General features: G+C 36.0%; 2 protein-coding genes across 2 annotated transcripts; one reads left to right on the top strand and one right to left on the bottom strand.

Annotated features, from left to right (window-relative positions):
* Positions 1-127: 127 nt before the first annotated feature.
* LOC104000369 (auxin-responsive protein IAA30) lies at positions 128-2,436 on the bottom strand. Its single transcript, XM_009422393.3, has 5 exons — positions 2,121-2,436; positions 1,322-1,551; positions 773-914; positions 617-678; positions 128-452 (listed from the first exon to the last, which is right to left on the bottom strand). Exons 1-5 carry the CDS (start codon positions 2,372-2,374, stop codon positions 415-417), a joined length of 726 nt encoding a protein of 241 aa, XP_009420668.1. The 5' UTR covers positions 2,375-2,436; the 3' UTR covers positions 128-414.
* Positions 2,437-8,682: 6,246 nt separating this feature from the next.
* LOC135651324 (tryptophan synthase alpha chain-like) lies at positions 8,683-12,209 on the top strand. Its single transcript, XM_065171333.1, has 9 exons — positions 8,683-8,913; positions 9,514-9,660; positions 9,793-9,858; positions 10,433-10,541; positions 10,770-10,846; positions 11,112-11,189; positions 11,441-11,518; positions 11,648-11,707; positions 11,780-12,209. Exons 1-9 carry the CDS (start codon positions 8,740-8,742, stop codon positions 12,026-12,028), a joined length of 1,038 nt encoding a protein of 345 aa, XP_065027405.1. The 5' UTR covers positions 8,683-8,739; the 3' UTR covers positions 12,029-12,209.
* Positions 12,210-12,577: the final 368 nt, after the last annotated feature.

Here is a 12,577-nt window from a genome sequence, read left to right as displayed (position 1 = left end):
CATCATCATCCACATGACTTTGCTCCCTCTTCCAGTTGGTTGTGGATTATTTAAAGGGAGAAGCAGACACTAGGAATCTCATCATTCAGGTTCCTTCTCCAATTCAAGGAACAAACTCATACACTACTCACAGAAGTAACCTGTGGAGCAGTTTATTAAACACACCATTGAAAGACAACCCAGACACAGCAATCTTGAAGTAGATAGCATTGCTTTGTGTCCATACACAAAAAGATAACAAAGCAAACAGGAAATTGTAACTAAAAAACATATATATATATATATATATATCTAATATATATGTAAGCACAATACATATGCAGATCCCCATGCTTGACCCAAATCCACCAAGTTGTTTCTTCTTGTTGTTGCTCCTGCTGATGACATAAAACTTGAACAAGAAAGAAGAGGTGTTCAGCTTCTGTTCTTGCATTTCTCCATGGCTCTTGGTGCTGTCATTAGGAGAGAATTGGATATTGTAACAAAGCAGCATCTTGCCAAAGAAAACTAATTCAATAATTTTTTACCAAAAAACTATGTATGTCTAATGAAAATGAAGAGGAAATTAATGTCCACTTCTCTTGATGGTGAATAATAAATAGGTAAAGATACTGACCAAGTCCAATAGCTTCAGATCCCTTCATTATCCGCAGACGCTTGCATGAGTCCACGAACATCCTGGATTGTTTGAGATGGAGTTAGTGATGCGATTTTGCAAGAACAAATGAATAAAGATGAAGATGTCAGTGGCAGTCTTCTCAAGGAAACTTACTCCCATGGAACATCTCCAACGAGCATCCAGTCTCCATCCTTGTCTTCATAGGTTGGCACATACTCAGATCCATTCAGCAGATCCATCACTTTGCTCTCGTTCATGAAATCCCTCCCACTCATCCCCTGAGAGCCACAGTTTCCTGATGTCGTAAAAGACCAAATTTTAGTTAGCTCACACAAGAAATTATTTGAGTGCAGCTCATTTTCCCCTTAACAGCAGCTATTCTGCTGTTTTCTGATATGGAAAACATGTTTATGTTAATTACTGATGCAGTAATCTGGACTTAAAACTGTAGACGGTACTGAGCTGTAAGCTCATGCACGCAGAAATATTCCACACCAAAAATTAGTTGGCTCGCATTAATCCTGTGTTCTGGTATGGCTACGAACTTGCCGATCATGAAGTTGGGGTGCAATATGGTAGTGGCAGTCACATGGTATGTCTCACATCATGATTCCTTGATGGAGATTGCTCAAAGGTACAGTACCAGCGCATGCACGTAGATCAGGTATTAGCCTGCATAGTTAATCTCTGGTTGTTGCTTACCACCGGTGAAGGTGCTGAACATCTTCTGCAAGGCCATGGACAGCTCATGGTAGCTCCTGTACATCTTCAGGTCCACCTTGCGTAGGTACGGCGCCCCGTCCATGCTAACCTTCACGAATGCGGCCGAGGTGCCGGACTTCTCGCCCTCCTCCTTGCCTCCCTTGACGGAGTGGACAGACAGAACGTTCTTCCTGAATGATCGGACTGGTGGCCAGCCCACAACTTGTGCCCTGAGGTTGAACATGTGTGACGATATTGATCAGTAGTCATATTGCTTAGATCGATACAAGCAGTTGATTCTCTCACCCTATAGCATCGTATGTTCTGCTTTTGTTTTCCTTATTTGTAGACAGATCAACATGATGTCTCCTATCTCTCAAGACCTAAAAAGATGACGATTTCTTTTTGTATATAGAAAGTTTTCAGATGCAAATGATCACCAAGAAGGGAAAAGAATATTGTGTACTGTATTCCAAATCTTATTTGACTGATCACAAGCAAGAAACAACATGTTTTTTAGGATCAAGTGATAGAAAGATTGAGAGAAAAAGGATGCCATTTATATTTTTTGTAGAGAAATATTCCTTAAGACAAAATATTTAATATGCTTCTGCACTGCCTTAATAGAAATTAAGTGCAAAGGAAAAAATACTACACAAATTGCAGCATTCTTTTTGTTGTCCGTGAAATATAGGTCTGTTCACCACAAAGAACACAAACAACCACAATACTCTTATGAAAGCAAGAACATATCTGCAGGCGTAGAACATGCAGCAGGAAAGGTGATGGGGAGACGTACTTGGGAGCAGGTGGCTTCTCAGGGTCACTGCCACAGGAAACGACGTTCTTATGGCTCAGGGATCGCTTCATTGTCTCGGCAGCCTCCACCGCAGCTTCCTCCGCGTCGGCTGGGGTCTGAAGCTGAAGTTTCAGATCGATAGTCTCGGCAAACCCCCTCTTCCCACAGTTCTTTCCAGCTTCCGCTTCGCCTCCCCCACCGCCGGGCAACCCCAGCCGCAGCTCCGTCTCCTCCAACCCCAATCCACTCCCCATTCTCCCACGATCTTTCGCACTCCAATTTTCTTCCTCTCTTGTTTGGTTTCAACACCAAGAAACGAAGCAAGCTAGCAGAGATGCACGTTAAATATATAATCTTGGCATTGCGTCATCTGAATTGGATCTCGAAAGCATTCAAAATGTTTTGGGCACCCATTTAGATCCTACCTTGGCTTTACCGTTCTTGTAATTGGAAACACAAAGTAGGCCCCACTGGTGACTCGAATCACGTAAAGGTATAAACGACAAGCGAGTAGGAAGCCGATGATAAAACGGGGTCATGTTGACGTACTCGCTTAGGTGAGGGTGACTTTCACACCAGTGCTCAGGGTGGACGTCGGCGGCGTCGTTGGCTGTGGGGTCGGGTAAAATAGGCAATTTATTGGGTGGGTCAGGTTCCGGGTGCATGTGCGGAGATTCTTAGGCAGCGGGGCCCATGTGAGGCTGTTCGTAACATGTCGCGGCGGGAGAGGGAGGCGGTCGCGTCCCACCCGCGCCCATGTGACTCGTGTCTCGCCTAATTTGGTCAAAGTCAAAATAATTAGAAAAACCATTTCTCCTGATCTGGTCCAATTCAGGATGTGAAAGGAGGAAACGTTGCATTATTAATCCATTGCTTAGCACTGAAGGGAAGTACAGACATGAAGGCAGGCACTTCTGTTTAGAGAGAGAGAGAGAGAGAGAGAGAGAGAGAGAGAGATTATTATGGCATCCCATGAGGAGAGTTCTTAATTTGGCTGCAGACAATGTCATGTGGGTGCTGCTGGTTTACTGAGATTGGGATTAGCCATCCAAGTTCATGATATAGACCAGGGAACAACACAATTTTATTATAGTTAGGAGTTGACTTCAGTGAATAGTGTTATATACTGATTTATTTTCTTAAAAATAGTGAAGGTGGGTATTGCAGTGCTTAATGTCGAAATCAATGCTTGTGAATGATAGATACCAGCAGCACACACAGATAAAAAGATTGCAAGAGAACATAGAGATTTCTATTGCATAAGATGAACCTATCCTCTTCCCGAAGCTGTGTAACAGTATGAGGAGAACTCTGAATCAAGAAGGCAGTGCACAAATCTTCCTTTGGCAATTCCTCCTTCTCTTCAGTCACCTCAAACATAGGTAACATTCTGCATAGAATGCAACTGGGAAGAGTGTAGGATAGCATGCCAAACTTCTGAAAGCAACTGAAGAGCTGATGTTTCATCACTGAGTTGGATTTGCATCAGTTTCTTCACATGCATCGGTCATCAAAATCTGCAGCAAGAGCATGTGCAGAGACTCGGTGATGCTGAGAGGGATGTTGGCTCTCATCTAGGCTGTGTTTGGAGTGCCAAGGGAGAGGAGTAAAAGAAATGAGGCAGTGAGTGCATGTCGTATAGCTGGCCTGCTATAAGTACCCAAACATTGCCTTCTCATTTATATGATACGACAGAGAAAATGGCACGTCGATGATGCTCTCTCCATCCTTTGTTGGCTCCTTTATCAAGCCTAGGGTTTGGCACAAGTCTGGAAGAATATATCTTTTGTTAGACTAGGGTTTCAGTTCTTCTCTTTTGTCCCTTGGTACCAACTCCTGAAAACTATTCATGGATAGGCAAATCCAACATAAATATTAATGTCTCTTCTGTAACTTTGATCAGAAAACAATGCCTTCTTCAAACTAAAAAGAACAGCGAGTTTTGATGTTGAACAGCACACTTGTATGTTGATATGAAGTTACTTGTGTGCCTCTACTTTCTTCTAGTGAAGTAAGGGATAGATGATATGTAAGTGTAATCTTTTTTTAAATAATAGTAATAAGATACTATTAGTTCAAGATTAAATCAAATAAAAAAAGATATTAAGATGAAAGTAAAAAAGAAAAATTATATTCAACTTTTAAAAAATAATACTTAGATCTTGAACTATTATTTGACTTAAGCCTTGTAGACCCAAACATTTAGATTTGGAGATGTTATATATTTATAGGTATAGAATAATAATTTAAATCATGAGACCCTTATTTTTAAAATTCTAGCTAGTTAATTTATTTAAAAGATAAGAGATAAGAATCTAAAACTTCTAAAAAGATAGCACTTTAAATTTTAATACTCCCTCTTAAAATATAATTTTGGAGATAATTCAGAGAGATTTGATAAAGATACATATGACATTATCTTTGCTTTTGATCTTCATGACCTTAATAACTCCTTCAAGCACATTTTCTCAATTGAAGTGATGTTCAATTTTAATATGCTTGATCCTTATATAACAAATTAGATTTATAGCTAATTTTAAGACACTTTGATTATCATACCCGTAAATAGTTAGTTTCTTAATTTGATAGCAAATGCCCTCAATTAAATTCTTTAATCATATATATTCTTGAACAACAAGTGAGGAAGCCTTGTATTCTACTTTGGTTATAAAAAGAGAGTGATTATTATTTCATACTACACTATAAGATACCAATAGAATTATATAAAAAGATATAACTAGAAGTGGATATATGATTATCCAAATCACCTCCTAAATCAATATTTACATAACTATGTAATTCAAGATGCATGCCCTTCTTATAAAATAATCTCAAACTAATAATAGAATTTATATATTTTAAAATTCTCTTATTGTTACATTAAGATGTGTCTTCCTTTAAAGCTACATAAAATGACTATCACGTCTTATTTTATAATTATTAACTAGAAGATATTATCGATAAGAGCATAAAGAAAATCAAGGGACTGAAAGATTCTTATCATCATTATAACTTAGCTTTTTATATTTGCATCAAGTATAGTAAAATATTCTTACTTTTATTAATTCTAAACCTTTCAATATCTTTCTTTATATAGTTTGTTTGAGAGATAAATATATATTTTTCATATATTTATCATCTTAAAATCAAGAAAAATACTAAGCTCCTCCAAGATTTTTTATTATAAACCGAAAAGAAAAATCATCATGAGGATCTAAAATCTTTATTTCATCGTTACCGATGATGATCATATCATTCATATATAGAAGAACAGTAATATATATGCTTTCTTATTTTTTTATAAATAAGTTAGGATAAAAAAAACACTATAGAAATGTAAATATCAAGTAACTTTTTTATACTATGCTCTAGGAGCTTGCTATAACCCAAAGAGAGCCTTCTTGAGTTTACAAATATAATTTGATTTAGAAATAGGATTGTACCCTAGTAATTCTTTCATATAAATGTCATTGCCAATTTCATCATATAGGAAGGTATGCTTCATATTAAGTTGTCAAGGTTTTCATCTAAGATTAGTTGCTAGAGCTCTCAATATCCTAGCAGATGTCATCTTGGCCATAGGACTTAAGGGTTTCTCATGATCTTCTTCGTATTTTTTAGAAAATCTCTTTGCAATAAGTCTTATATTATAGTAATCTATATTTCTATCTAATTAAATATATAATTACAAGCTTTAGCACTAGATCTTATATTAATTTTTATGAAAAACTTTCATTTCTTCATCCATGAAATCCCTCTACTCCTTAACACCTTTGACCTCATCAAAATAAGTAGGCTCAAGATCATCAATTGATTTAGAATAAAAACAATGACATATACTTATATTGTCTCTGTATGATATATTGTCTTGATAATTATCCTTTTTAATATTCTCAACATTATTACTCATTTTATCATTTTAGTCTACCATCGGTGATGAGGAAATAATATGAGTAAATACAAACGAGGAAGAAGCTAAGCCAAAATTCATATGAGCACTACATAACAAGAAAAATCTCAACCTCAAGTTTTGAACATGTATCATTTTTAATATTGTGATTGATATTTTTAAAGTAAACTACCTATAGAGAATAATAAGAATAAACTTCATTAATCACAATTTCTTGAGATATCACATAACTGTGCATATATGGATCTATGTATTTTTAAAACTTTTTTTTTTTACAAAACCAATAAAAATAGATTTCTTAGCTTTAGTATCATATTTTCTTCTCTTTGAATCTAGTATATTAATATAGTATGAACCAAATACCCTAAAATGTTTAATTGCTTCTCACTAGACATGAGACTTTAAATTGATTGAACTAATATAAGCTCAATTAATAACATAAATTACACATGTCATACATTCTGCCCATAAGGTTCTTAGTAAATTCTTAGTATAAGTTAACACTTATAAGTCCCCACAAGATATCAAATTTTTTTATTATGCCATACTAATTTGTTGTTGTGTATTTACATATGTAAATTTTCTTTTTATATCATTCTCTTTACAAAAGGAAAAAAATCTACCAAAAGTAAACTCCCTATCATTGTCTGCATAATCTTTTAACTTTTCTTTCAAGAATACTTTAATTATTAACTTGAACTCCTAAAATTTTAAAATAAAACTTTGGATTTTTTTTCATAAAATAAACGCAAGTGAATCTCGTTACATCATCAATAAAGTGAACTATATAATGAAAAGCTAAATAAGATGAAGTTTGAAATAAGCCTATTACATCTTGAAAATGATCTATCAAAATATTGCTTATGTATTTTGTCATACTGACAACCATCACAGACTTCATTACTATTAAAAGTAGTAAGATTAGAAAGATTATTAAATATACTTTTTTACATCAAAAGTTTTAATTTGAGAATATTTATATGATCAAGTCTAACATTTTAGATTGATAATCCATCATTTGTACTCATCTTATAAACATAAGAATTAAATATTGATAAAATATATAAATCTTTGATCCTTTTATTAATACCTACTACATCTACATTGAATTTTTTTTAAGTCGCGAAGAAATTTGACTTCATTAGTACATTAAACTAAGAGATCTTTATTTCCAAGACTCTATCTAATTAATTTATTTTAAAATAAAAAAAATACTTTAAATCATAACACTTGTCATTAGCCTATGCTAATTCGATCCACATCGATTCTTGTGTAGCTTCCTCGTATACATCTCTCATTTATTATTCAAAGTTATATACATCTCTCATTTTTTAAAGTGGCAATAAGTACACATTTCTCTTCAAGGAAATACTAAAATTTTGTTATTTAAGGTCGTATATATCCTTTAGAATTGTAATGATGATGATTGTGATTGATCAACAAAATCAAACATCAACCATAATGTCTTTTAGATTCATGGGTGAGGTCACAATTAAACCTAATAATACACCAGTAAGCTGAATTAGATTCATGCCCTTCAGAATTCGCATGCCTCTCAACCCGCGTACATCTTCATTTTTTTTAATAAATTAGATTTAGACTTAATATTCAAATTAACCCTTCCAAGACCCAACAGGGAAATAGACTTTTGGTTTTCTTATCTCTCATATCAAGAAAAAGATATAATAAAAAGATGTATGAAAAATGAAAGAAATGATGTATGAAAATGAAAGATCACTGTGTGGGGAAATAGACTTTGTTTAGTTTTCTTGTTTCTTACGTCAGGAAAAAGACATAATGGAAATATATCTGTCTCTTTCATCACGAAATAAAGAATCATAATGAAAAGATATATAATAATAAAGAATCAATCGAATAGGATCACTATGAAACAGTTCATGAGGCTAAACGGCTTTGTCGCAACAAGTCACTGTCGTTTCCTTTTTTTTTGTTTCTTCCTCCTCTATCGGAAGCTAATCACTTGCATGTTTTTCATGATCTCTTGTTGTTCTTCACGTGCTGAAAGCTCAGAGAGAAAACAAGGAATGGTCTTTTCTTTCTCATCCTCTTCCTCAACAATTTAGAATGATCTTATTTTCACAAAGAAAGGAGTTCCTTCTAAAAATCTGGAAACTCTTATTATAGCCGAGAGAAAATTGTGTACGCTTATACTGAAGAAGAATAATCTTAGATTGCACTTATAGCCAGCAAGTAAGATCAACAAACTGTTCCTATCAGTGCACTGTGCTGATGAATTCACTTTTCAACGTAAGGGTTTCAGAGGTAAGATAGAGGAAACACCATGAAACATGTGTTCGACGATTAAAAGCATTTGTTGGGTTGCATACATTTGTTTAAATCCTCTGATCTGATACGTCACCATCAAGATAATAAAGTTCCATACAAATAATATCTAGCAAACTTGGCTTTGAGCTTCCGCACATCCAACAAAAGAACAGTCACCACATGCCAAAATCCGTCGGTGGGTGTAAAAACAATGTGCTTCTTATTGTCTGTCTTTTTCACCTCATACATCGGAGAACTTCGATGGCAGTTTGCATTGGGACGATTCCAACCTTCTTCTTCTTCCTCTGTTCACATTGAGCATGTGAATCTCGAGGTGGTCGAGCTCTTTCGAAGCCCTATAAAACGCCATGGATTGCTTGGGGAGAGTTCAGGTGAGCCTTGTGTTCCGACGCTTAAAAGGTCATGGCTTCCGGTACCGTGGCTGTGGCTCCCAACTCCTGCTGCTTCCATGTTTCTTCAGCAAAACCCAGATTCCACTCCATTCTGATGAACCACCCTCCAAAATCTTCTCTTAGGATGAGAGCTCAGGGGCTGGGAATCTCCGAAACCTTCTCCGATTTAAGAAGACAAGGAAGAGTGAGCTCTTGCCTTTCTTGCCTTCGGGTTACGCATCTCCTGCTATCTTTTTCTTTTAAGTTTCTTCCTTCAATTTTCTCTTAACTAAGATGATTTAGCTTCAAAAGGGAAGAATTGCAAGGTGAAATCTGTAGAATTTCTCTCCAAAAGGGAAATCTGCAGGAGAATGGCGCAATATATTTAGTAAACATAGTTATCTAAAAGGTTGTATCTATTGACATCATATGAAGCGGGTGAATCTAGATAGGACAAGGCAACATCTCTGTCCATAAGGAAATGGAACTATTGAGGCTATATGTATTTCATCATCCTCTATATTTAATTGCCCTCATGGCGGGTTTCTGAAGTTGACCCTCTCTGAGAGCTGTATGGGAATACAAGTTGTATTAGGCCACCAAGTAATGCCACCATTATTATGTCCATGCATAGGAGGATGATACGATCTGCAACACAAACCCAAGAAAAGGGTGCACATATCAATGCTATTTTGCTGGATAAGCAACAACACTGCTCCTTTTGCCGAAGAAATTATGAACATCACAGAAAAAGCAGTTGTCGATTACTTAATCATCTTTAACAAGATATGTTATCTCTTCTTAGGTTGCATTTATACCATACATCACTGCTGGTGATCCTGATCTATCGACAACAGCAAAAGCCCTGAAGCTACTGGACTGTTGTGGTGCTGATATAATCGAGTTGGGGTTGCCATACAATAATCCTATTTTGGATGGTCCTGTGATACAGGTTCTTGATTTTCTTTTTCTGATTATTTCTTGTATCACTAGTCAATCTTTTCCTAAGAGAGAGAGAGAAAAAAAGAAGAAGCAAGGCTTCTATCTAATAAGATTCATGTTCCTTTTTTTTCCCCTTCTGTAGGCATCAAACAAAAGAGCCTTGGCTGGCAAGACAAACATGGAAGCAGTCATCTCCATGTTAAAGGAGGTAAGACATCCTTAGAGACAGCATCCTACTACTAATGCATAGGTCTGTTGCTTTGTTAGCTCTATCTATAATATATCTTACGACAATCTTAACTTTGAAAAAATCATTGGTTCGGCAACTGATTGTTAGAGTAGAGTTGCATTGGTTTCAACATTAGCACCTTCTGATCTATGAACATCTCAAATACCTATTAAGAAAACAGCATATTAACAGGTAATCCTTTCGGTACTTAAGCCTCCATTCAATAAAAGAATCTCTCTTGCTTTTGAAAAAAAAGATATGTACTTGGAAAATCTAAAGTTTGTTTCGGTCTTAGTTCCTCGAATTACTTTCGCAACATGTTATTATAAAGTTCAAATGGAGTCAGCAAATAAGCTTGTAGGCAGTTGTCCCTTATAACACATTGTAATTAAATGGTTAACCCACAATCTCCAAGAATGTCACCATGTGGATGCTCCGAAATTTCACATGACAGTTGGGCTGCTTACGGTCCAATCTTCTTGAACTCTTTCAGAGATCATCCCATACTTTTGAAGTTCGAAAAGGAATATAATGTGTGATCAAATTTATGCAGGTAGTTCCACAAATCTCTTGTCCGATTGTAATATTCTCATATTACAATCTAATACTGGCCCGCAGAAGTGAATGGTTCTTGTCTGCATTGGAAGATGCTGGTGCCAAAGGTAATGCATGACTTGTTCAGATGCTCAAGCTTCACTTCTCTCCAACTTCAAAATATACCTGACATATGAAATTTGATTGTTCGACACTTGGAAGATAATATTTCTTCATATTTCTATGAAGAGGACAAAGATTTGTTGTTAGCCAAATGTTCTTACTAGACATTTGACCGTATGAAGAGAACAATATTTGTCATATGGTAAGAAAAATGTTAAATGTGTACTCTGCAGGGCTTATTGTGCCAGACCTTCCATTTGAAGAGAGTGCTGATTTGAAGAGAGAAGCTGCCAAGAAAAACGTTGATATGGTAGGCTTATTCAAGCTAAACTCTTTGTTCCCTCTACTTCACAGTTTAGTATTCCTTTGAGGTATAAATTACATAGGCATCAGAGTTATTGAAATCAAGGAACTTCTTTCTTCACATTTCTTTGATTCTTCTGTATGTTTAGGATTTATAAATTGTGATCTAACTTAGTCATATGGTGGTAGTCTTTATAGCCACAATAGATTACTAAGTTTCTCCTTTGGCGAAATTCTGATTTTGTGATCTTTATATCTTCTTACGATCAAAGGTTTTGCTCACTACACCTACTACCACAAAGAAGAAAATGAAGGCCATTTCTGATGCTTCAGAAGGATTCATATACCTAGTAAGTATTCTTATTTGCAAGTGTTTATGTAATATATGACATTTCGTCGTCGGTAATGAATCAATCATTCTGATGCTTTATCTCTTCTATATGCTTGCCATCCAGATTCTCTATATATTCAATCAATTACCCAGAAAAATGTAACTCAAGACAAAGAGAGAATAATCAAGTTGAACAAAATATAGAATCTGGATAATTCTAATATCTTTGCCAATCTTATTACATGATTTGGCTCCTCCCTGATCATGCAGGTAAGTTCTGCTGGAGTTACTGGTGTAAGAGACACTGTGAATAGACAAGTCCAGTTTCTTCTCAAGGAAATCAAAGAGGTGAGCTCCTTCTCTATCCTCTCTTATGTTTCTTACATGTCCTAATTATCTACTCCATGATCTTTTTAGGAAGAAACTTGTGCAAATCTAGGCCAGATAACCTGTTTATCTTGTTCCATGTTCTCACAGAAAACTGCAAAGCCTGTTGCGGTTGGCTTTGGCATATCAAAACCAGAGCATGTTAAACAGGTCAGTAACACAATTGATCTGCTCTTGTCAAGCCTTGTTTCTGAGATTAACACCAGCAAAATGCTGCTTCAGCTTTCATTGTGGGGAGCTGATGGTGTTATCGTCGGAAGCGCAATTGTTAAGCTGTTAGGAGAAGCTAATTCCACAGAAGATGGATTAAAGCATGTGGAATCCTTTGTGGCCTCTTTAACAGCAGCGCTTCCTCATGGGGATCATGGACTTGGAGAAGAACATGCTTCTTCCTTCATCTTGCAACAGAGGAGAAAATTGTGGCAAGTACCGCGATCTGCATCTTCCTCATCTCTGCATCAGCATCACTGAGGACGTCAGAAACTAGTCTACATTCCCATCCGCTTGTGGTCACTGTAGATTGATGAATGCGTGCTGATATCCAAGTCAAAAGTACAAAATGGTGCTTGTGGGCCATAAAACAAGAAATTATCTTGTGCAAGCAATGGAATCTTCTTAGATGTTGATATACTAAATATTTTGGTCTTCTGCATTTTGTTTGATACATCCGTGGCCAAAACATGATAAAATAGAATCATGTCAAAACAATAGTCATATGTCTCCTCAAAATAGAGTAAGCATATACTGAAGAAGAATAATCTTAGATTGCACTTGTAGCAAGCAAATACGATCAACTCACAGTTCCTATGCACTGCCCAGATGAATTCACTTATCAACGAAGTCTTAACTCGAGGGCTTTAAAGGTAAGATAGAGGAAACGCCATTCCATGAAACATGTATTCCACGTTTAAATCTTATCGTCCGTCGTTTTCACCTCATACATCGGAGAACTTCATCGGCAGTTTGCATAGGGACGAGTCCAACCTCGTCCTTCCTCTGTTCACATTGAACATGTGAATC

The sequence above is a fragment of the Musa acuminata genome, chromosome BXJ3-10 (genome assembly GCF_036884655.1).
Source record: "Musa acuminata AAA Group cultivar baxijiao chromosome BXJ3-10, Cavendish_Baxijiao_AAA, whole genome shotgun sequence".
Taxonomy (NCBI): Eukaryota; Viridiplantae; Streptophyta; class Magnoliopsida; order Zingiberales; family Musaceae; genus Musa; species Musa acuminata.
The sequence above is the reverse complement of the archived record's forward strand: the minus strand, read 5'-3'. Positions and strand labels throughout refer to the sequence as shown.

Excerpts from the sequence above, each read along its gene's own strand:
- LOC135651324 (XM_065171333.1), top strand. The coding sequence starts at position 8,740 with ATGGCTTCCGGTACCGTGGCTGTGGCTCCCAACTCCTGCTGCTTCCAT. Across the intron at positions 9,661-9,792 it reads TGGATGGTCCTGTGATACAG|GCATCAAACAAAAGAGCCTT; the intron begins GTTCTTGATTTT and ends CCCCTTCTGTAG. Across the intron at positions 11,708-11,779 it reads AACCAGAGCATGTTAAACAG|CTTTCATTGTGGGGAGCTGA; the intron begins GTCAGTAACACA and ends ATGCTGCTTCAG.
- LOC104000369 (XM_009422393.3), bottom strand. The coding sequence starts at position 2,374 with ATGGGGAGTGGATTGGGGTTGGAGGAGACGGAGCTGCGGCTGGGGTTG. Across the intron at positions 1,552-2,120 it reads GAGAAGCCACCTGCTCCCAA|GGCACAAGTTGTGGGCTGGC; the intron begins GTACGTCTCCCC and ends GTTCAACCTCAG. Across the intron at positions 679-772 it reads GTTGGAGATGTTCCATGGGA|GATGTTCGTGGACTCATGCA; the intron begins GTAAGTTTCCTT and ends CAAACAATCCAG.